This window comes from Platichthys flesus, chromosome 2 (assembly GCF_949316205.1).
Source record: "Platichthys flesus chromosome 2, fPlaFle2.1, whole genome shotgun sequence".
Taxonomy (NCBI): Eukaryota; Metazoa; Chordata; class Actinopteri; order Pleuronectiformes; family Pleuronectidae; genus Platichthys; species Platichthys flesus.
Window position 1 is genome coordinate 3,000,704 of NC_084946.1, and position 21,444 is coordinate 3,022,147.

A 21,444-nucleotide genomic window follows, 5' to 3' on the forward strand; every position below is an offset into this window, starting at 1 on the left:
ACTAAAAAACTGCTAAACCAATTTTCTTGAAACTTTGGTGGAGGTAGACACTCTGCTGAGTGTGCGATTTTAATTATATTATGTCTCACGACGTGAAGATACTCAATTTAGTGTTCAAAGAAAACACTAGAAGAGCCATATCGGCCCCTGCAGCCACAAGTTGGAATGGATACGGTTTTGGCTCTGAGTATAAGTGGTTTTCATCTACAGAAAACAAAGCCAATCATTCACTTCAAATGGGGTCTCAATGGAACGCATCGAACTCTACAAGCAATGAAGCTATGACTATCACTCAGTTCTCACGAAAGTGAAATAGTAGAAGGACAGGTGTTCAGGGCACTGAGTGGGAATGAAAGAGGCACCATTTCTCTATTACAAGTACTAATTAAAAGGATATTGTAGCTGTTATTTTATGCCGCTTTTAGAACTGCGCTTAACTAAGATCAGTGCTGCCCTTTCACAGTGGCGTCAATTCAGCCAAAGCTAAGGTATGGCAAGGTTACTAGTCACATGACTTAACTACAGTATCAATCAATATACATGCCCAGCAAATAATCATAACAAAAGTGACAAGTCTGCTATGTAGCTTTTCTGTGTGGTTAGGAAAATTTGAACTTTTTCAAATGCAGCCTCACTCACATCCCGCTAGCGCAAGTAACTATGGACACAAACACTTAACTACGCACGTCAATCAATCAATTCAGTCAAATGCGCCGTTACGCATCCGTTTTCAGCACCATGGATTATAGCAAGCGGCAGGGTTAGACAGCAGTAATAGCCTTTCTGACACAATTTCACTCTTTCTGTTCACTTCATTCACTATGTAATTGCAACAATATCACGTGAACATACCAGGTAAACTGCTGTAAACTGTTAAAGTCCAAATATAAAGAGGAGAGGGAGGGAGGGAGGGAGGGAGAGAGGAGAGGGAGGGAGGGAGAAGAAAAGAGAAAGAGAAAGAGAAAGAGAAAGAGAAATCATATTAATAAGATGTTTGGGTATCTTACTTTGAGATGAACTTTATTAATTATTCCACAAGTGGATAACGGCGGGTCCTCAAAGCAGCAAAGTTATTGACAAGTTCATCTGCGTCCAGGGATTTTACGACAGCAGGCTCAACAGCCATCAACATGAGGTTTGTGAGCCTGTCCTCGCTCATGGTGGTTCCGCAGGTAAGTCTTGACTCTTTTTAAAACGGAAAAGAATCTCTCGTTGGATGCAGTGGAGACAGGAATTGTTGCTGCGATCTTGAATAGCTTGATGACCTCTGAAAAAGCGACAGACATGGTCTTCAGTCGTGTCAAAGCCAGCATTATGTTTTTCTCCTCCTCCACGTCCTCCTTCATCTCAAGTTCAAGGAAAGCTTTTGCTGTGTGACACTGGGAACTGAGAAGGGTGGTGTCGATCAGTTCATCATAGAGTTGTGCAAACTGTTCCATTTTAACTACATCCATAAAATGGGGAGATGAACAATCAAATGCCTGGATAGCATTAAGTAGCTCATCATTATCTGTAAATCGGCGATCTAACTCAGAGATGAAGCGGTCCAGTGTTTCAAAGTATAGTCTTTTTTCTTGGTCATCTCCTGTTTGTCTCTGGCCACTGGATGATCCGACAATAAACCCTGCCAAGGCTTTGGACACACTCCGTGCTCTTGCTGGTCGCAGAGGGGCAGTGTCGCTGCTTGGGAGGCCGAGCTCTGTGGAAAATGCCTTGGCTCTGCTCAGTGTGTCCTGGTACTCTTTATCTGACCTCATCTTTTCCAGCTGGGCCTTAGTACTCCGTATGAGGTTGGAAGCCATCGTGATTGCAATGTCTTTTGTCTGAAGCTGTTCAGACAGTCCATAAGTGAGATTTAAGATTTTTTCTAGGACATGAAGACGCACAACAAAAGTGACTGTCAGCATATTTGTCCGAAGTCCAGCAGCTTCAGTTGAACCCTCTGCATGAGCGTCAATAGTGGCATCTAACACAGCTAGTATAGCCTCGTAGCGCAGTTTTATCTTCTGTAGAGCCCTATACCAATACAGCCACCGAGTGGGACAGGTGCGCTCCAAGTGCAGTATTTTGTTGTGTCCCAACTTCTTTTGAGCCTCAATGAAAAGCATGTGTCTGATATTGCTATTTGCAATAAATGTATATAGTGTTTGAACAACACCAAAAAACTCTGCCATCTTTGGTATTTCAGTTATCGAGCTCACAAGCACAAGATTTAGTCTATGTGCATGACAGTGTATATACGCTGCATGCGGCACTTTTTCACGTATTAAAGCCTGCACTCCACGCACATTACCCCGCATAACACTTGCACCATCGTAGCATTGTGCAACACACAGCTGAATATCTAAACTCGATAATTCCTTTATTATTTTCTGGGCCAGGGATTCAGCTGTCAGGTCCTTCATGTGATAGGTTCCAATGGCTCTTTCCTTTATAATCCCGTCATGTACATAACGGATCAAAATGGCCAGCTGCTCCTTCTTAGACAGGTCTTTCGTTTCATCCACTAACACTGAAAAGTACCGTGCTTCTCCTACTTCATTTATGATTATACTTCTGATATTTTCCCCAATAACTCTCACCATATCATTCTGGGCTTCTGGGGAAGAATAGTGCGCATACCTGCGTTCCTGTTTTTTTTTCACGTTCCTGTCATCTGTTGCAATAACGTCCAAAAGTTCAAGGAAATTTCCTTTATTTTCATCCTCATCTCTCTCGTTGTGGCCACGGAGAGGGAGGGCCTGTCTTCCCAGAAATGACGTGATATTGAACAAGGATTTGACGTGAGCCCGGTTCTCCTGCACCTCATCTGTCCTGTTTGCGTCAATCCGACTTGCGATGGATTCCTTATGTCCACTGATCACAGCCTTAAAGTTAGACCACGCTAATGCAGCACAATTGTGTCTACTGCTCCCTTGATGATCCCGGAGATTTTTTTTCATGTTCTTCCAACATGTGTATCCAGTGTCTATGAACACACGCAGTCCATGCCTGTCACCTGTTAAAGTTGAGGCTCCTCCAAAATGACGGCATGCAAAGCAATAAACTGCATCTTCTTGCGCAGAATATTCAACCCAGTCATATTCCTGATACACACTGACATTAAAGCGTCTTCCATTTCTAGTTGGGAAGTGGGTCAAACGAGGACGCCTGAGTCCGTCTGTTTTACATCCACTAATATCCTTCTTCTCTGCTCCAGTTGACCCAGAGGCTGCTACTGCTGCTGCACCCGGGCCTTGACCTTCCTTATCGCTGTCCACGTCTGATCCAGCTCTTTCAATCTGAGAAATTGGTGGGGACTCAGACTCGGATTCAATTCGAGAAGTCGGTGTGGACGAGTTCTCAGCCTCCATGCATGTAGTCTCCGTCTCCCTGTTAGCATCTGCATCCCCGGCGCAGGTGCTGGAGTGGCTAACAGCCTCGTTAACAGCTTGAATCCCACCTTCACTACCTGGTCCTTCTCCCTCTGCTGCTGGGGCAACATTGGAGCCATCACCTTCACCTGCCTTTTTTTTGATAAAAAAAGATTCTAAAGTTCTTTGCTTTCTTTTCATTTTAGTTAATTAGCTTAGCCGAAAAATAAAAAAAACCGCGATAACATGACCCGCTCTGACGTCCGGCGGCTTCTCGTCAGGAGATACCACATTTCAAGATAGGGAGGGGGGATACGTTACGATAAGTATTGGGAAATCGATTGTGTTGTTCTGATTTTCATTTGTATTTAATTTATATGTATTAAATAATAGAATAATAAATACAAATTGACACAGAGTAATTCCATAAATTTATTTTTTTAAAACGAACATTTACATTTTCCCCTGGAGCCAAGGTGTGGCAGCTGCCATACCTTGCCATACCCAATTGACGCCTCTGCCCTTTCATGAAGTCAGGATTGATGAGAAACTCAAAAATGATAATGCAACAAGAGCTGGGATTCTGACCTCAAGTTCTACAAATAGTGAATCCTTTTTTTCCCAGAATCTAAATAGTGTATTTGTGTTCACGCTACAGTTTAGCTTTTTTTCTTTATTCTCCAGGGACAACCCCTGATGACAACGACATGTTATCGACATAGCGAAGTTTTTCCAATATCACAGAAAACATGGATCAGCTGCATAGTGCTCCATATAATACTAAACTGATCTTCATGCATAGAGTCAGTAGTTTTCTGACAGTATTTAAGTATAATTACCTGTTACATTCCACTTCTACTTACACATGCATGAAAATATCCCTCTCTAGTCGAATGGGAGTTAACCCAGCTCAACATCAAAGACACCAGCATGTATTACAGACAGCAGTGGAAACCATCCAAGAGCCACACAGAGTCACAGTACTCTGAAAGCATTTACATTTATCTCTATGCATTTAATTAAAATTCTGACAGGGATCCCTTGCACTGCACACATCATCATGATGGCTTGCTGCTTGCATTCACTGGTCAAAGGTCACTGATGTTATATATGGGACCACAGGGAGATTATATAATATACATTTGATCTTAACAAACTTTAAAGCGTTTTCTCTGTTTTCTCTCTCAGTTGATGGGGTTAGCACTGAGGTAATGACACTGTCAGAGAACGGCCTTTTGAGGGGGAAATCTGTAAAGTAACAACGCTAAAAAATATATTCTTTACACATGAGGCAATTAACTTAATGTCTGTCTAGTAGTAATTTGCAATTTTCAGCAATAATTATGTGCCTTGTTTCTTTCAAGGATAGTAACACTGTAATCTAATATTCCTTACAAATGTCCTTCTATCTTCCTATCTTGAAAAAGAAGAATTAAAGGATCACGCTGTAGAAATCATTTAGGATTTGAGAGATTTACTGTTCAGCAGAAAGAGTTACTGTCAGAAGAAGCTTTCTTAAGTTTGGATTTGTCCTGCTCCTGCACACAGAGCAGCAGCATAGAGGGTGCCTTTAATGCTTTGCTTTTATACAGAGTCTTCCCGTGAGCCGGTTTATAGTCTCAGTAGTCTCAGATGATCATACAAAGGGTTCCCTCCCTGGCTACATATACATTCACCATAAAGGATCACTGCGATAGAAAACATGTCCACGATCTCATCATAGCTTGTTTGCGGACATTTCCCTTATAAATGCCTCGATAAAAAAACAAAAAGCTTAATTAGACTGGAACATTTAAAAATATCTAAGAGCTATGCCATGGTCAGTTTACCTTAAACACAATAATAAATGTAAAAGGTGGATAAGCTCAGCTCATTGCCCTAAATTGCCTTAAGGCAAGTTTGATGAAAAAAGCAAACCAGCAACTGGATTACTGTTAATCTCCGACCCAAAATAAAAAAAATAACTTAAGATACATAACCAAACACTCTAAACCCATGCTGCAAAAGAAGAAGGAGACAAACTGTACATGAACAAGAGAACAAAACTCCCACACAAGCAGTGCCACCGGCTGTTGGGCAAGTGTGTCCCCTGATCTCCAAATGACCTCTATGTTTCCGAAAACAACAAACACACAGAAGCCCACTCACACATAAGCATACAACTGTGCACCCTCTGTATGATTCTAGAGTGTGCTCATTCTGTTATCTGTAACATTAGCAGAACTTCACTTCTGACAAAACAGAATTAATGGAATATTGAGCAACAGCCCAGGATATTGAAAAAAGACCACACTCCATTATTCTTTTTTCCCTTCTGAATTTTAATAATCATTATAAAGTGACCCGTACAAATGTATTCTTCCAGTTTCATTTTCAAAAACCTTCATAAACCCATGGTTCCAATCGGATCACATGGAACTAATTATGGTCATGGTCTGTGTCTGTCCGTACTTGACATTTGGTTTGGAGACTTACAAATGAAGTGCATAGATAAGAAGAGGTCTTTCCATTTGAATTGAGGGGAAGAATGAACTGGTGTCCCGCTGTGACAACTTCCTACAATTGGTCTGAAAGTCCGAACTATCCCTTAACGTGTTTTCACACTGTGAACGAACACAACTAGGCCTTTTTGATTTGGACCAAAACCACCTCTTTTGATCAGATTATATTTGGTTTGTCAAGGCCGTGGTTCGAGGCACCTTTCACATTTGTTCATTTCGTTCAGACTAAACTGAAAAGTCTGAAGGATTGGACCATGTAAGGTGTGAATAAACCTTAGTTAAAAAAAGGGAGGAAAGGAAACTCTCAGGTTTTATGAAAAGTTCTTGTATAAAGCTGTGTCTGTTTAGACTAAACTGTGTGTGCGTGGTGTGAGTTTGTGTGTTTGGGATATGGTTGTGTTTGTTCAAAGCCATTGTTGTGTGGACAGTTATTTGTGATGATTAAGGGTAAGAGGCTGGCGAATGCATTATGTCAAAGAGTGTCCCCACTCCCCAAACCAATAGAGCAACATGCTTGTACACGTATGGTTTGTACTTAATATGGGAGTGTGGACTCACATCAGCCAGTGGAATGTGGAAAGAGGACATGTGGGAAAACTCCTGCTGAGCTGCACACACACACACACACACACACACACACACACACACACACACACACACATATATTCAGCTACACGTATATACTTTGATGGCCTCAATCTCAAGTTTATTCTCTTCATCCTTGCTATATCGATTGCTGATCGACAGTGTTGCAGCAAGAATGTGAATAGGACCCTGTGTGATGAGTGGTGTGTGTGTGTGTGTGTGTGTGTGTGTGTGAAGCTACAAGTATCCCCCACTGGCCCACGCCACCACACAGAAGTCATTATGGGAGCAATCACTGTCTGCTCATACATCACTGTTAGCTTTTTGCGTTAGACGGTCAGCAGAGATTGATTAAAAAGAAAACCACACTGAGAGGAAACTGGTATTAGGGCAAAATTTAATTCTGGTTTCAAGCCGAGGTATTTGAGTTTGACCTGCCCTCACGCAGCTGAGGTTACGTGACTGAGTTCACAAAAGTAGCTGTGGAGAGAACAATAGACTGACAGTGAGACAAAATCTAATTTCAAGGACACGGGAACCAGTCTCTGAAGGAGAATGTGTAACATGTATGTGCTTGTGTGTGTGTGTGTGTGTGTGCATTGTTGTAATCTGCAGGGTTTCTCCAGCATGGTAGCTTGTGTGCACATGTTTTTGAGGTGCTTGTTTGTCACAGATGATTAAAGTGACATCCTTGAGTCTGTGCCTGCATTGTTATCACAGCATAGCATCAGGCGGCCTGCTCACAGTGGCAGCTTTAAGTGGGTGGAACGAATCACTGTGTGTGAATCACAGCCTCAGGAAGTTATCAAGTGGATGATAAAGGTTCTGCAACTTTTATTTTCTCTAGGTTTAATTTGACTTGAAAACTATTAATAATCGGTGGCAGTATGTGCTCTCTGATTTTCATTCTAGTTTGGTTTTGTGATGAATTGCAGTTTTGGATTTGTTTTGATTTGGCTAGAAAACACACAAAGACAAGCAATTAGCTTGAAAGCAGCTTAAAAGGAGTTCCCGTAGTTCCAGTAGTAGTAATATCACAGCACACTTGTGCTATGAGACTTCCTACCACCTCATCCCATGACCCATGTCGTCTTATTCAATGGTAACTGACTAATTAAGGCAAAAAACAATGTTACATATTTAAGGATATCTGAAAATGAATTTCCATGCATCGCCAAATATCATATTAATGTTAGTTAGTGTGTGTGTGTGTGTGTGTGTGTGTGTGTGTGTGTTTGTGTGTGTGTGTGTGTGCTGACTGTGCTCAAGTAAAAACATTCATATTTTCTTGGCCGTTTTTTCCCTAATTCTTACTACCCAGAGTGAAGATATGTCTTGCATAGTGACCCGCTTTTAGAATTTGTCTTGTATTTAGTGGGAACCTTTGTGAAGATACGAGGAGCTTAAAAGAAGAGGCAGCACAATCCTCTCATTTTAATGCAGCACTACAGGAACAACAGCATTAACAAAACATCACTCTCAGAAGATTAAAGGCAGAGCAGAGAAAAGCACAGAGCTCCTGCTGCACCTGGGTATTCCTCATTTCATAAAAATGATTTCAGGCTTTGTTTGACAATCGAGAACCAATTTCAATACAATTTTGAGATTGTTTCATAAATCAGCACCAAATGAAAAGTCCTATCTCCCCTGAGAAAAATTAAGTGGAGGGAGCTAAGACATGATCAGAATCTGGGTGATGTATCCCCGGAGAATAAGTCTTTTTCACCCCCTACAGTATATATGATAATAGTTATTCACCAAGATGTCAAGTGCAGAGCTGCAATTGGATCAGCTGATGAGGGGTTACTGTGTGGTTTGCAGGAAATGATTGACTCCACATCTATATGTGGGTGTTCTGCCTTGTTCTTATTGTTCGTATGTTATTAGATGCTTTCAGACATGCAATGAACTTCGGATTAATCGCCTAACATTATCTGAAGGGGCTGTATAAGAGAACACAAATGTCTGTGTGAGAGGCTGTGGAGTTTCTCTAGTGATTATCCTGCCAGTAAAAACTCTGGAGAATGTCTCAATGAGCCCATGTGAGAGCAGAGCAGGAGATCACCTGAAGGATTCAGAGTGAGCAAGGTTCTTTTTTGAAATATATATTTTTTTGAGCATCAATGTTACAAGGTATCCATGAACAAGATACAAGAGAAAGACCATGAAACAATGATTCCCAAAGAGAGGGAAATAAAAACAGTTAAATTAAATAAATAATATTAAAAAGGGAAACATTTAAAAAACCAAGGATACAGGGAATAAGAAATAAATAACAATAAACCTGTCTCGGTGCTCAGTCATCCAACTCCTCAGGTAACCCATCCAGAGAGTCTATGAGGGACAATAAAGAGTTCCAAACTTGTCAAATTTCTTCGGGGAGACTCCAAGAAAAAACCTTCACCTCTCCAGCTTCAGGTCATGCAGAACCTCTTTTATCCACTGATCATGAGATCATAAGCAAAACCTTCTTTAAGTTTAATAGAATTAGAAGCCTGGTCAACAGGGTGAAAAAGGTCCATGCCATGTTTCACTTCAGCTTAGAGTTCTTTGTTAGGTGGGATACCAAATAGGGCAGAAAGGGGATGTGGATCTAACAATATAGGTCATTTAAAATGTGTAAAATACCCCAAAATGTGTCCATTTTGGGCATGTGTACCAGGTTGGCAGGGACTAGCAACATTTGTTTACAGGCATCACTGACATAGGGGTAAAATTTAGACAATCTGTGATTAGTGTAATAAATCCTATGTATGAGTTTGCATTGAATCAATGCCGGGGACATATGGAGGAGTTGTGGATTAACCTTAAGAATTTTGGACACAGGTTTAGCTCAGAATGTTGTTGGTCACAGCATTCTTTGACAGATTGATGGATTAACACTGCTGAGTAATATATCTATACGCTTAAACACCAGACATCAAACATGGCACACAGTTAAGAGGAAATGGTGGTCCCCCGATGTGGAAGAATCTTGCTTAGTCTAGCAGCCTGTCTTAAAATATATAGGAAAGCCATCTGTAAACATTATAAGAATTTAGATTGGACTAATTGTGTTAGGGTTCTTTTAGGCAGATTATAATTGTCTATTTGTGTCCTTTACACAAATAGAAAACATTTAAATGAGTACCTTTTTCACCTCCATTATACATAAAGAAAGTGGGTTATAGCAATTATTTTTTATTAGACTGTCCGAACAAATCAACATGACAGGAACTAGAAACGATTAAATTTCTCTCATATTAGCTTCTCTGAACTGGTTTCCTGTAAAACCAAAAAATCCTACATTTGTCATGTTTAATTGAATGATTTACATTTTAGTGAATTATTTCTGTCTCTCACTACCTCTCTCCCACTCTTTCTCCCCCTCTCATTTTCTCTCTCTAGTCTAACCCAACCGGCCCAGACAGATGGAAAGGAAGTTTTTCCTCTGCACTCTCTAAGTGCTGTCGTGTGGTGATGCTATATAAATAAAACTGTCTTAACTTAACTCTTCTGTTCTGTTCTTCATTTCCTACCCTCCTACCTTCTCTATCTCTCTTTCTCTGGTACCCTCTCTCTCAGTGGGATTCCCGGAAAGAAGTGTGGAACCATCATCTTCACAGCCGAGGAGCTAAGTAACTGCCGGGTTAGTTTCATATTATACTCAGGCCACAGGGGACCTGTTTAGACCTGCTATCAACGTCTGTCTCTTGTGGACAGCTCTAAGTCTGCACATCTGTTCACATCTTACATTAGGGTGTGACTCCATTGTGATCAGAGCTCACAGGAATTATACACATGTTTATATGCATGTAGATCAGGGAAACTGTAGCAGGTGAGAGGACGTCGGCTACAGCAGAGTTGGACCTAGGAATGTGGCCACATGCGTCCCAGACCATCTCCTAATGTGATCTCAAATGCGTCGTTTGTGCATCTTGGGGGGTTCACAATTGGAAGATCAACTGTGACTGTCTTTAATTCCAGTCTGATCAGAGCACTAGATCCTGAATTCATGACTGTCACGTTCTGTGTTTCTATTTTTAAACTTTGAGGAGAATTGAAATGACTGCACAGACTTCAGAATAATTTTGTCATTTGCATCAAATGGAATAAAAGGGAATTTGTACTTTTACTTCAAAGTGGTGATCACAGCTACCCATGAATATTTTATCCAGTCCTACAGTGCACTTTTCTTGCCATAGGGAGTAAATAATTGGACACTCCAATCAAAGAAAAAGGCACTTGCAGGCACACACAAACAGGCTTACCATGTTTTTTATATTATACACATTTACATTTAAACAAGTGCAATTACATCCATGCTGGAATAATGATTTGAATGTTGAGGAATGCTAAAATGTATACGCAACATTTACTTTAACTTTCCAGGGCACGGTGTTTCAAAACACTACACACAATTAGCACAGCCACACACCCAATCAGCAGAACACCTCAGATCCATTGCAAAATGAAACACTCTTGTAAAAACTATACACTAATTGATCAAAACCATATTTTTTTACCATATGAAACACACACGCTTCATATGACTTAATTCTGTTTTAGCCAGTTACACACTGCTGTTGCTAACCTAAAACACTTTTACAGTTTTTCACAATTGTTACAGTTTTTCACAATTGTTAACACACGTTTTTCAAAACAATAACGGCTTTCTCAAAACTGCACACAGACAACTGCAAACCTCACACACAAAATGCTAAACCTGACACTCCCTTTGCAAGATGACTCTTTGCCATCAAATCTCTTAACTGTTCAAAAAATGGAACTCGTGTTTTCATTTGGTACACACAGCCATATTTTCAAATGACACACACATAATATTCATTGAGTACACACAACTAAGCATTTGCTTGCACACTACCAAGCATTTACAGCACACTGAAGTGCAAAATTGAAAACACAATCATCAAAATGGAACACACCATATGAATGACAATGACTCTCGAGAATGAGCCATTTCTCCTTTTGTAAAATGTCTCAGTGTAGGCCTACTTTTTTCATAGTCAAACATAAAACAGCACACAAATATTCAGCATAAAAAGGTTTATTTCGGTACACACAAAGAACAGTACAGTACTGTAAACCGGCCTGCTCCCCCAACACACTGTTTTGAAAAACGTTTGTTAACAATTGTGAAAAACTGTGACACACGTTTTTCAAAACAATAACGGCTTTCTCAAAACTGCACACAGAAAACTAAAAACCTCACATACAAAATGCTGACAGGCCTCGACACTCACGTCGCCACAAGCCTCCTCAATGGCCTGGAGAAGTGGGACCCGGTCCTGTGGGTTCCGTTCATATACCATCAACCTCCAAGCTGAAAAGAATTCCTCAATGGGATTCAGGAAAGGAGAATAAGGTGGAAGGTATAGAACGGAAAAATGTGGGTGGTCTTTGAACCACTCACGCACTTGAGCAGCCGGTGGAAGCTCACATTGTCCCAGATGACAACGTGAGACGGGCAGCGTTATAGAACCCTAGGTCGGCATGACGGTGCAAGATCCCATGGTGATTCATTGCAGCACACATTGTGATGTTCCCACCACGCTGGCCGGGGGGACCTCAACAATGGCCCGCTGGCCAATGACGTTTCTGCCCCGTCGCCTCCTCTTCAACAGGTTGAATCCTACCTCATCAATAAAGATGTACTGGTACAACACATTAGCTATTTCATGCTCCTGGATCCGCTGACACAGGCAGCATGAGAATGCAAGTTACAGTATGGACACAGAGAGGTCAACACAGTGGGCTACAGTGAGACACTGTAGAAACGGAACAATATTGGATTACAGGTACAATATATATCACTGTAGTTGCCATGCTGTTTTTACTTGCACTTTTAATTTTAATTGTTTTGTTATTTGTTTGCTCCTGTTTTAAATTGTAAAGCGTCCTTGAGTGACATGAAAGGCGCTGTGAAATAAAATGTATTATTATTATTATTATTATTATATGCATGTGTCAGTGCTGAATGTATGGTACTTACAAGCACAAACTCTCACTGTAACTCCTTCATGCCTGTGTTATGTTCAAATGGGACCCTGAACACTTGTTTCATCCACATGGCAGTCCTATGAAGAATACGGTCCAATGTAGAGAGGCTGACGGTCTGGATGTTTCTAAATGTAGCATGGTCAGCCAGGATCCTAGTTTTTATTTGTGTGTGAGAGAGTTGTTCTCACGAACCACATCTACAATTTCAGTCTCCTGTTCGGCTGTGTAAAAGAGGTGAAATTGCTCAACAGTCCTGAATGTTTAGAGATTTTAGTATTTGTGTGTTGTGGGTTGATACTTTGAGATTTTACTTGAGAAGTGTGTGCAACAACTGAATATTACTACAGTAGTGTGCATAACACTGTAAGCTCGACAAATATCAGACTAGCAGATAATTCGGTAGCAAGTACACGTTTTAATGAGGGGTACCTGAGCCTGGGTCCGGAGATCGTAAACCCTGCACCGCCATGCAGAGAAAAACTCTTTGATTGGGTTTAGAGACGGAGAGTATGGTGGAAGGTATGGTACTGTAAACTGTGGATGGTGTTGAAACCAGTTCTTGACCAGAGCAGTGGAATGACACATTGTTCCAGATGACAGTGTATTGCATCTGGTGCATGTGGTTTACTGCTATGACGATGTTGTGCAATCGGTCCAAAGATGTGAGAATGTGAGTTGTGTTGTAAGGGCCCATATTGGCGTCACAGAGGAGGATCCCATTCTGTGTAGTGGCAGCACAAAGGGTGATGTTACCCCCACCTTGCCCTGGGACATTGATTATAGCCCCGTGGCCAATAATATTTCTGCCTCTCCTTCTTGCTTTTGTCAGGTTGCACCCTGCCTCATCTATGGATATGAATTCATTCAGGATTTCCTCAGCATCCATCTGTAAAACTCTCAGAAATACAGTGAAAGACAAGATTGTGTAGTTCAGCATAGGTCTGGAATACAGTACATTTACATTGTAAAGGTTACGTGTGCAGTATGCAACATCACAGTGCTAAAGTGAACAATACATACCTCCACATACTCTATGTTTCTAAACCTTCTCCTCCTCCGCGGATTCCCCCTCTCACCCTCACTTTTCTTCTTTTTTGAGCACAAGCTCCATTTTTGTTGAAGACAGGTGAACTCACCTGCTGCATTTGTATAGTGCTTAATCCTGATTGGTGTGTCTACAATTAAGCAATCTTGTGTTTGCGCACCTGACGGCTGTGTTTAACCAATTGGCTCATAGGGGTGGTCATTTGACAGGCAGTGCTTAGGAATTGCAAGGAAGTGACATCTTGATATACTTCTGTATATCACTGTGTGTATTGTTTTGCAAAAAGGGTGATGCTGACATTGTGTTTATAGTGGTGCAAATCTGGGCCCATGTTTTGCTCCTTGAGTGTAAGGTTTTGATAATGTGTCATACATTTGATTTTAGTGTTTATGTAATCGAAAAAAACTGTAAGGTTAAACTCTAACTGCAGGACATAAAACAGTGATAACAGTTAACCGCAGAGTCCTTGAGAGCTTGAGACGACCAAGCTCATTACGATGTATTAGTTATGGTTTTATTATTATTTATTGCAAAAACCTGTGTCTCTAGAAATAAAAAACTCCCCTGGTTGGTTTTAGCATCAGAATTAAACGACAGCTCTATCTGTAAAATGTGTATCCCAGCAATGTTATTATTTTGGTTTCTTACAGCTTTTATAAATTCATAAGTAAATATGGAAAGTAGCTGCCTAAAACATTCATTATAGTTAAGTTCGTATGGATCTACATCTGGGTCATCTTGCACATCAGTTTGTTTTCATGTGGGGCTCTGAATGGTTCTTGAATCCAGCTGTCCGCTAACTTCTATCAGCAGCCTATCAACAATGCTAACAATACAACGAACTTGACCGGGCAAGGAGAACAACTTTTCCCTGACAGCTTATGCTGTTGTTCCCAGTGCATCCGGGAGTGGTGATACTGAAATAATTATCGCACAGAAGTGAATCAGACCATCTGCACTATTTATGTCATATATTATCTTATATTCTATTCTGGCTCAAACCTACTACAGATCTTAATCAGAAATAATTAATCAGTGGCATTTTCTTGTTTAGTTGCTCTGCCTCTAAAAGCCAAGAAGAAAAAACTGTTGAAGTAATATTCCTACAAGTTCAGTTTAACACTGTGCTTATGTTAAATAATGTGTGCAAGATAATTAATTTCAGAGCAGTGCAAGCTGAGTCAGCTTGACAAGCACATTTGTCTGTAGCGAGCTTAGTCAAACGCTTCTTTGATCTTCAATTTGCAAAAGTCCAAAACATGCTGCTCCCTTTCCTCATCTTAAAAAAACCTACACTTTGACATGCTCACACCCATGAAAGTTACAGAAATGACAGATCTAACGCCTGGATGTCAAGCTAGCTCATAGAAACAAAAGTTCAACTGCTGCCAGAAAAGGCCAGTATTTTATAAAATGAATGCAAACAAGGAACATCAGATCCTTTCTGGGACAGAACCCTGTTTTTATATTAGATCGGGGGGATTTCGCTTCCAATCAGATATCATGTAATTGATGATTATTTGTTGCTTTAGTCAACCACTGCATGACTTTGTTGCCCTGTTGGCAACACCACTGATGAGGAAATGGATCACAATGTTAGAAAACGTCTTAGTTTGGCAGTTTTGGCTCATACTTTAAATATTTACCTTTGGTTGGACTAATTTGAAATGATTCATGTTTAAATGAGGTTTACGATGTAGGCTTATAATGGTTGACTGGTATAATTTGTCTGTGACAGTTGTTGTTTTACTCAAATCACTACAATGGAAGTGGCAAGTGCAAATCCCCCCAACCCATAGAGCCACAATGGCCAAATGTATGGTATATTTGCGAGGTTCAAATGTTTCATTGAATAAAGAAGGACATATCCTAAGTTCAGGAGTGCCTGTGGGTTTTGACCTTTTGATCCTTGATAAAATTATGTTTTCTGTCCAGGTCACTAAGTGTTTTTTCAGGGCTAGAGGAAGGTCTAAGAAGTGAAAAAGTTCAGGGCCAAGTGAATTTATTAGAAAACAATGGTTAATTCAATGTTCAAACATAAGTCTGAACTAAATCAACTTAAAATCAAAGGACGTATAAACTGTTTGTTTTCTCAGGACATAGCGACCATGGAGCTCTGTGCCAACAAGCTGGACAAAAAGGATTTCTTCGGCAAGTCTGACCCTTTCCTTGTCTTTTACCGGAGCAATGAGGATGGGACGTAAGTTTGTGACTTTATAAGGGTCGTGTTTGTTAAACATTGTAAATCCTCAGTTGTACGGTCCATTTATTTCCTCGAAGCAGTGAGTGTGATGCTCCTCTGTCGAAGCTCATCCCTTATTACTGACAGCACATGAAAAGCTGATAAAGGATTTATCTGTTAGATCAAGTCCCATGAACAGTGTGAAAGTGTTTAGGATGGTAGTTTGAAAGTGGGCTAATAGATTTTTTTGACACTGCGATAAAATGCTATTATCTGCACTTATGGCAGCCTTCACTATTTCAGACACACAGTTCAGAATCAAATCTATCTATGACCCTGTGCTGTTTTTGCTCCACCACACTGAAGAATTTATTCTGTAGACCATTTCCAACTGAATCGTAAAAGGCTTTTGTGCCCTACTCTAATATTAAACACTCTCTCCAAAGGGTTACATACAAATACACACATATTTTCAATCTATTTATACACATTACATGGTACAAGAAGAGGACACCTTATCCCCGTGAGAAACTTGTTAAGAGATCCATATCCATCCCAGATTCCTTCATCAGACTTTTCATCTTCACCATGTTGGGGTTACTTGTCTTTCCAGGTTCACCATCTGCCACAAGACTGAGGTGATCAAGAACAATCTGAATCCTGTTTGGCAGTCGTTTACCATCCCTGTAAGAGCACTCTGTAATGGAGACTATGACAGGTGAGGGGACAGCACTGGGTTCAGAGGTTAATCAAGTCAAATCAATAGTCAGGACAAACAACGAGGCAGTGAAGCCGAAGACATTTTCAGCTGAATTCTCTGCAGACTAGGATATTAGAAATATTTTAAGCTTTGACAGTTACTGTCCCGATAAAAGCAAACCACTGCACTGAGTATTTTCATCAACAAACTGGGTGAAACCAAAGGTGTCAAGAAGTGCCAGTAAATCAATGGAACCAGCCAAACTTAAAGATCTTATCAGGAGATAAATCACCTATGTGTCTCTGGAAATGTACTGTCACCACGCATGTTGACTTATTGATGCAATTACACTATATATATATATATATATATATATATATATATATAGAGAGAGAGAGAGAGATTTGTGTGTATATTCAAAGCTTGATCTATCTCCCTCTGTGCACACACACACACACACACACACACACATACACACACACACACACTCTGTGGTTGTCAGAATAATGCCAGCAGTCGGCCATGTTATTAGGCTCAGGCCAGTGCTGGTGTTATTGAGACCAACATAGAGGCAATGCAGCACCAGTGACGAAAATATATTGACGCCACTCAATGGAGCACCAAATGTATAACCTGGCACCAAAAATAGTACCTCAAAGCACTATTTTCTTCTATTTGTTAAATGTTGGCTAAAAACCACAGTGTCCCACTGCTGTAGGAAACTGTTAAGTTTCCTTTTTAAATATAACCATACATTTTTGCGCCAAGATTTAAAGGAACCAAAGGAGCACCATGAAGAGAGTAGGATAATCAGAAAATACTTAGATAGGGTTTGGGACTTAATGTATTCAGAGACAAAGTAGCTGCATAGAAATCAGGGTTCAGGGGTTAACGATATAATATGAAAACCCCAAATTTATTTCAAATTCCATTATGCCGTTGACCTGCTATCCCAAAGGCCAAGTGTTTTCCTGAGACCTTCAAAGTGTTTGCTGTCGAGCACCTAAGCCAAGGACACGTATCAATTAGCGGCATTTTATTTTTTCTATTATTGGATACATCCGGCAAGATAAAAACATCGGTGTCTTTCTTTAAACTTTATCTCAGTAAATTTTACAAGATTGGTGTAATCTGACTTTGTCTATAATATTTTTTGATGAACAAAGCTGCAATTTGCTAAGTTTGCAGGAGTGACAGTTACACGTTGTGTAGCATAAATCCCTGCCCCCCTTCCTCATCATCCTGCTTTATGGCAGAATTTCTCCCTAGCAACCAACCCCAGGGTCTCCCATCATGCAACAATAGATACTGAATGAGAAACGTCTAGCGTATAGTACTCCTCTGTTCATGACCCATGGAGCTCATACCTTATTCTTTTTCTCTAGAGTTTTGGGATTGTGCGTCATTATTTCAGCTGAAGTAGCAGCATGTAATGAAAATATGTTGTCATTTGTGAGGGGGCAGCTGTCTTTCAACTGACCTCCTTATTGCCATGAATTTTGGCCTTGCAAATCAATCCAGAACAAGGGCTACGTTGTAGCACTGGCGGGCCCGAGCACCCGCACGTTGAAGCCTGTTGCGGTCGGTGGAGAGAGCGATCGATGACTAAGCGCATGTCTCCGCGTTGCATCCATTTTGCGCTCTGCGGCAGTAGGTTTGCCAGTAGGTGGCGCCATCACTATTATTACACACAGACATATAGATCTGTTCAAGTAGCCGCTCTGATATAGCGTGAGCAATTTTGTGTCAATTGGACAATTTTACCACAGAGATTTTTCACACTGATTAGTAGGTGGCGCTATGACCCTGAACTAATATTTATATGTGGAGCTGTTCAGATCAGTATTGTGATTATAGGTCAGTAGTTTGGAGCCGGTTGAGATAATGCAGAGTGGATTAACAAAGTACTTCCTGTTTCCTGGCGAATCAGTAGGTGGCGCTATTACACTGAGGAAATATTGACACAGAGCTGTTCAGGCTTGTACTATTATCATGTGACAGAAGTGTGGTAGTAATAGGACAATGCACAGTGGACTTATGAAAACATCGCCTCGTCTGGCGAAGGATGATCCTTCGCCAAACATCAATGTTTACATGGTTTGAGGAAATGTCACAATTCTGACCTGGATCCAATGACTTGACTTAGGTAATTTGAGCTGTATATTGTAAAGCAGCCAGGAGCAGTTCATCAAAATATAAAACATGTCACTTCCTGTAGCCACCAGGGGGCGCTGTGATTTCAAATCATGATTTCTGTGTAGATGTCATCAGGCCGGGACTCTTGTCTTACATGTCTAGTTTGGACTCGATTGGACCATGTATGTTCGAGGTACAGATGCTCGTGTTTTGATGGCGTTTAATCAAACTTTGACGCCACGCCAGGGTCACACGGTGTGACGAAAAAAAATTCCCTTGATCAATTTTTTCTCAATGTTGTTGTGATAACACTCAGCTGAATTTGAAGTTGATCAGATGAAAGCTCTACGACAAGTACATAAAACAAAAAAAGTGGAATATGGCTAAAATGGACACTAAATTCAAAATGGCAGACTTCCTGTTGCTTTTTTCATAATGCTCCTTGAGACTTTTTTTCATGACTGGTCACGATACACCTATGTCCCGATTTTGGTGAAGATCGAAGAAGGGGAAACCTAGGGGCTGGTTCCAGGGGGCGCTGTTGAGCCATTTTGCCACGCCCAATTCAAATTTCTCCAGAATACTAAAATATCCGCAGACCTAAATATCCTGCAAAGTTTCACAACTTTTTGAGCATGTCTAGACCCTGAAAAAGCCCCCCAAAGGGAAATAATAATAACTAGGGCTACGTTGTAGCACTAACGGGGCCGAGCACAGGCAATTCCAAGTCTGTTGCGGTCGGGGAAGAGAGAACGTTCGATGACCAAGCGCTCTTCTCAGCGTTGCATGCATTTGCGCACTGCTGCAAGATAAACGCTTTACTTCCTGTAGCCAGCAGGTGGCGCTATGATTTTAAGTCATGGTGTCTTTGTTGATGTCATCAGATCGCGCTTCTTGTCTTACATCTGTAGTTTGAACTCGATTGGACCAAATATGTCCAAGATACAGAAGCTTGTGTTTTGATGGCGTTTAGTCACATTTTGACGCCTCGCCACGGTCACACGGTGTGGCGAAAAATTGATCTTTCAATAACTTTAGATCTCCATCTTGTTGTGATGACACTCGTCTAAATTTTCACTTGATCTGATGAAAGCTCTCCAAGAAGTACTTGAAAATAAAAAACATGGAATATGGTCCAAATCGAAAATGGCGGGGTTCCTGTTGCGTTTTTCAAATTGCTCCAAGCGCGTTTTTTGTGCATCTGGTGATGATACACAACTGTCTTCAATTTCGTGAGGATCAGTGAATTCAAAATGAGGTGTTTCTCCATAAATGAGTGGAAGCTCCGTTGGTGGCGCTGTTGAGCCATTTTGCCACGCCCATTCTTTAAAACCATCTGAATATCTTCAAGGGAGGGGGGCTGATGATACACACATGTAGTTTGAGGGAGATGGACCCATGAACACGGAAGTTAAAGCATTTTCGTGTGTCATGGCGAGCTGATGTGACGCCCCGCCACAGTCAGACAGTGTGACGAAAAGTTGTTTCTTTGATAACTTTAGATCTCCATCTTGTTGTGATGACACTCGTCTAAATTTTCAGTTGATTTGATGTAAGCTGTATGAGAAGTATATCAAAGTCAAAGATTATGGAATATGACCAAAATGGCCACGAAATCGAAAATGGCGTGCTTCCTGTTGCGTTTTTATATTGCTCCGAGCGCGTTTTTTGTGCATCTGGTGATGATACACAACTGTCTTCAATTTCGTGCGGATCAGTGAATGCTAAATGAGGTGTTTCTCCGTAAATGAAGGAAAGCACCGTTGGTGGCGCTGTTGAGCCATTTTGCCACACCCATTTCCAAATACCCCAGAATACGTAAATTTTCACGAGGCCCATAATCTGCCCTATAGATGTTGAATGCATTCTGTAGTGAGAACACATTCAAGCACATGTCCTACACCTCCATTCGAGGGGGGAGGGGTGAGAAGGGGGAGGGATGAGAGGGGTGAAAGGGGGTGGGGTAAGATGGGGGCGGGGTGAGAGGGGGGCGGGGCCTTCAAAACAGGTTGATCTGAGGAGGTCTGTTTTAGACAGAGTAAAAAGGTGCTGTTTTAAATTATCCTTGGGGTATTTTTACCAAAATATTTTACAGACATTTCATTAAGACCCCAAGGAACCATATCAACTGTGGTGAAATGGAAATAATATGTCCCCTTTAAAGCGAATATGTCCCCTTTAAGCGTTTTCGTGTGTCATGGCGAGCAGATTTGACGCCCCGCCACAGTCAGACGGTGTGTCGAAAAGTTGTTTCTTTGATAACTTTAGATCTCCATCTTGTTGTGATGCCACCCGTCTAAATTTTAAATTGATGTGATGAAAGCTCTCCGACAAATAAATCAAAGCGCACGATGTACAAAAACAAGACATTTCCTGATGCCACCAGGGGGCGCTTTCCTTTTAAGTCATGATTTCTAGGTAGATGTCTTCCGGTCGCGACTCTTGTCTTATATGTGTAGGTTGGAGTCGATTGGACAAAATATGTCTAAGTTACAGAAGCTCGCTTATATTGGCGTTTAGTCGAACTTTGAGACCTCACCACGGTCACACGGTATGATGAAAAGTTTAAATCTTGATAACGTTAGATCTTCATCTTGTTTTGTAGAGTCTCATCTAATTTTTAAGTTGATCTGATGAAAGCTCTCCGAGTAGTACATACAAATATAACACCTACCAAAAACAAGACATTTCCTGTTGCCACCAGGGGGCACTGTGATTTTATGTCACGACTGCTGTGTTGATGTCTTCAGGTTGGGACTCTTGTCTTACGGGACTCTTGTCTTACGTTTAGTTTGGAGTCGATTGGACCAAATATGTCTGAGATACAGACGCTCGTGTTTTCATGGCGTTTCGTCACGCTTTGATGCCACGCCACGGTCAGACGGTGTGTCTAAAAGTTAATTCTTTGATAACTTTAGATCTTCATCTTGTTGTGATGACAC

General features: G+C 41.0%; 1 protein-coding gene across 2 annotated transcripts in view; it reads left to right on the top strand.

Moving 5' to 3' along the window:
* LOC133959432 (copine-9-like) overlaps nucleotides 1–21,444 on the top strand; it is a 193,495-nt gene that overhangs the window by 128,325 nt on the left and 43,726 nt on the right. For both annotated transcript variants that reach the window (XM_062394596.1, XM_062394595.1), the window contains exons 8-10: nucleotides 10,004–10,067; nucleotides 15,581–15,684; nucleotides 16,280–16,384. In XM_062394596.1, coding sequence (XP_062250580.1) covers nucleotides 10,004–10,067; nucleotides 15,581–15,684; nucleotides 16,280–16,384 — 273 coding nt within the window. The remainder of the gene's footprint in view (nucleotides 1–10,003; nucleotides 10,068–15,580; nucleotides 15,685–16,279; nucleotides 16,385–21,444) is intronic.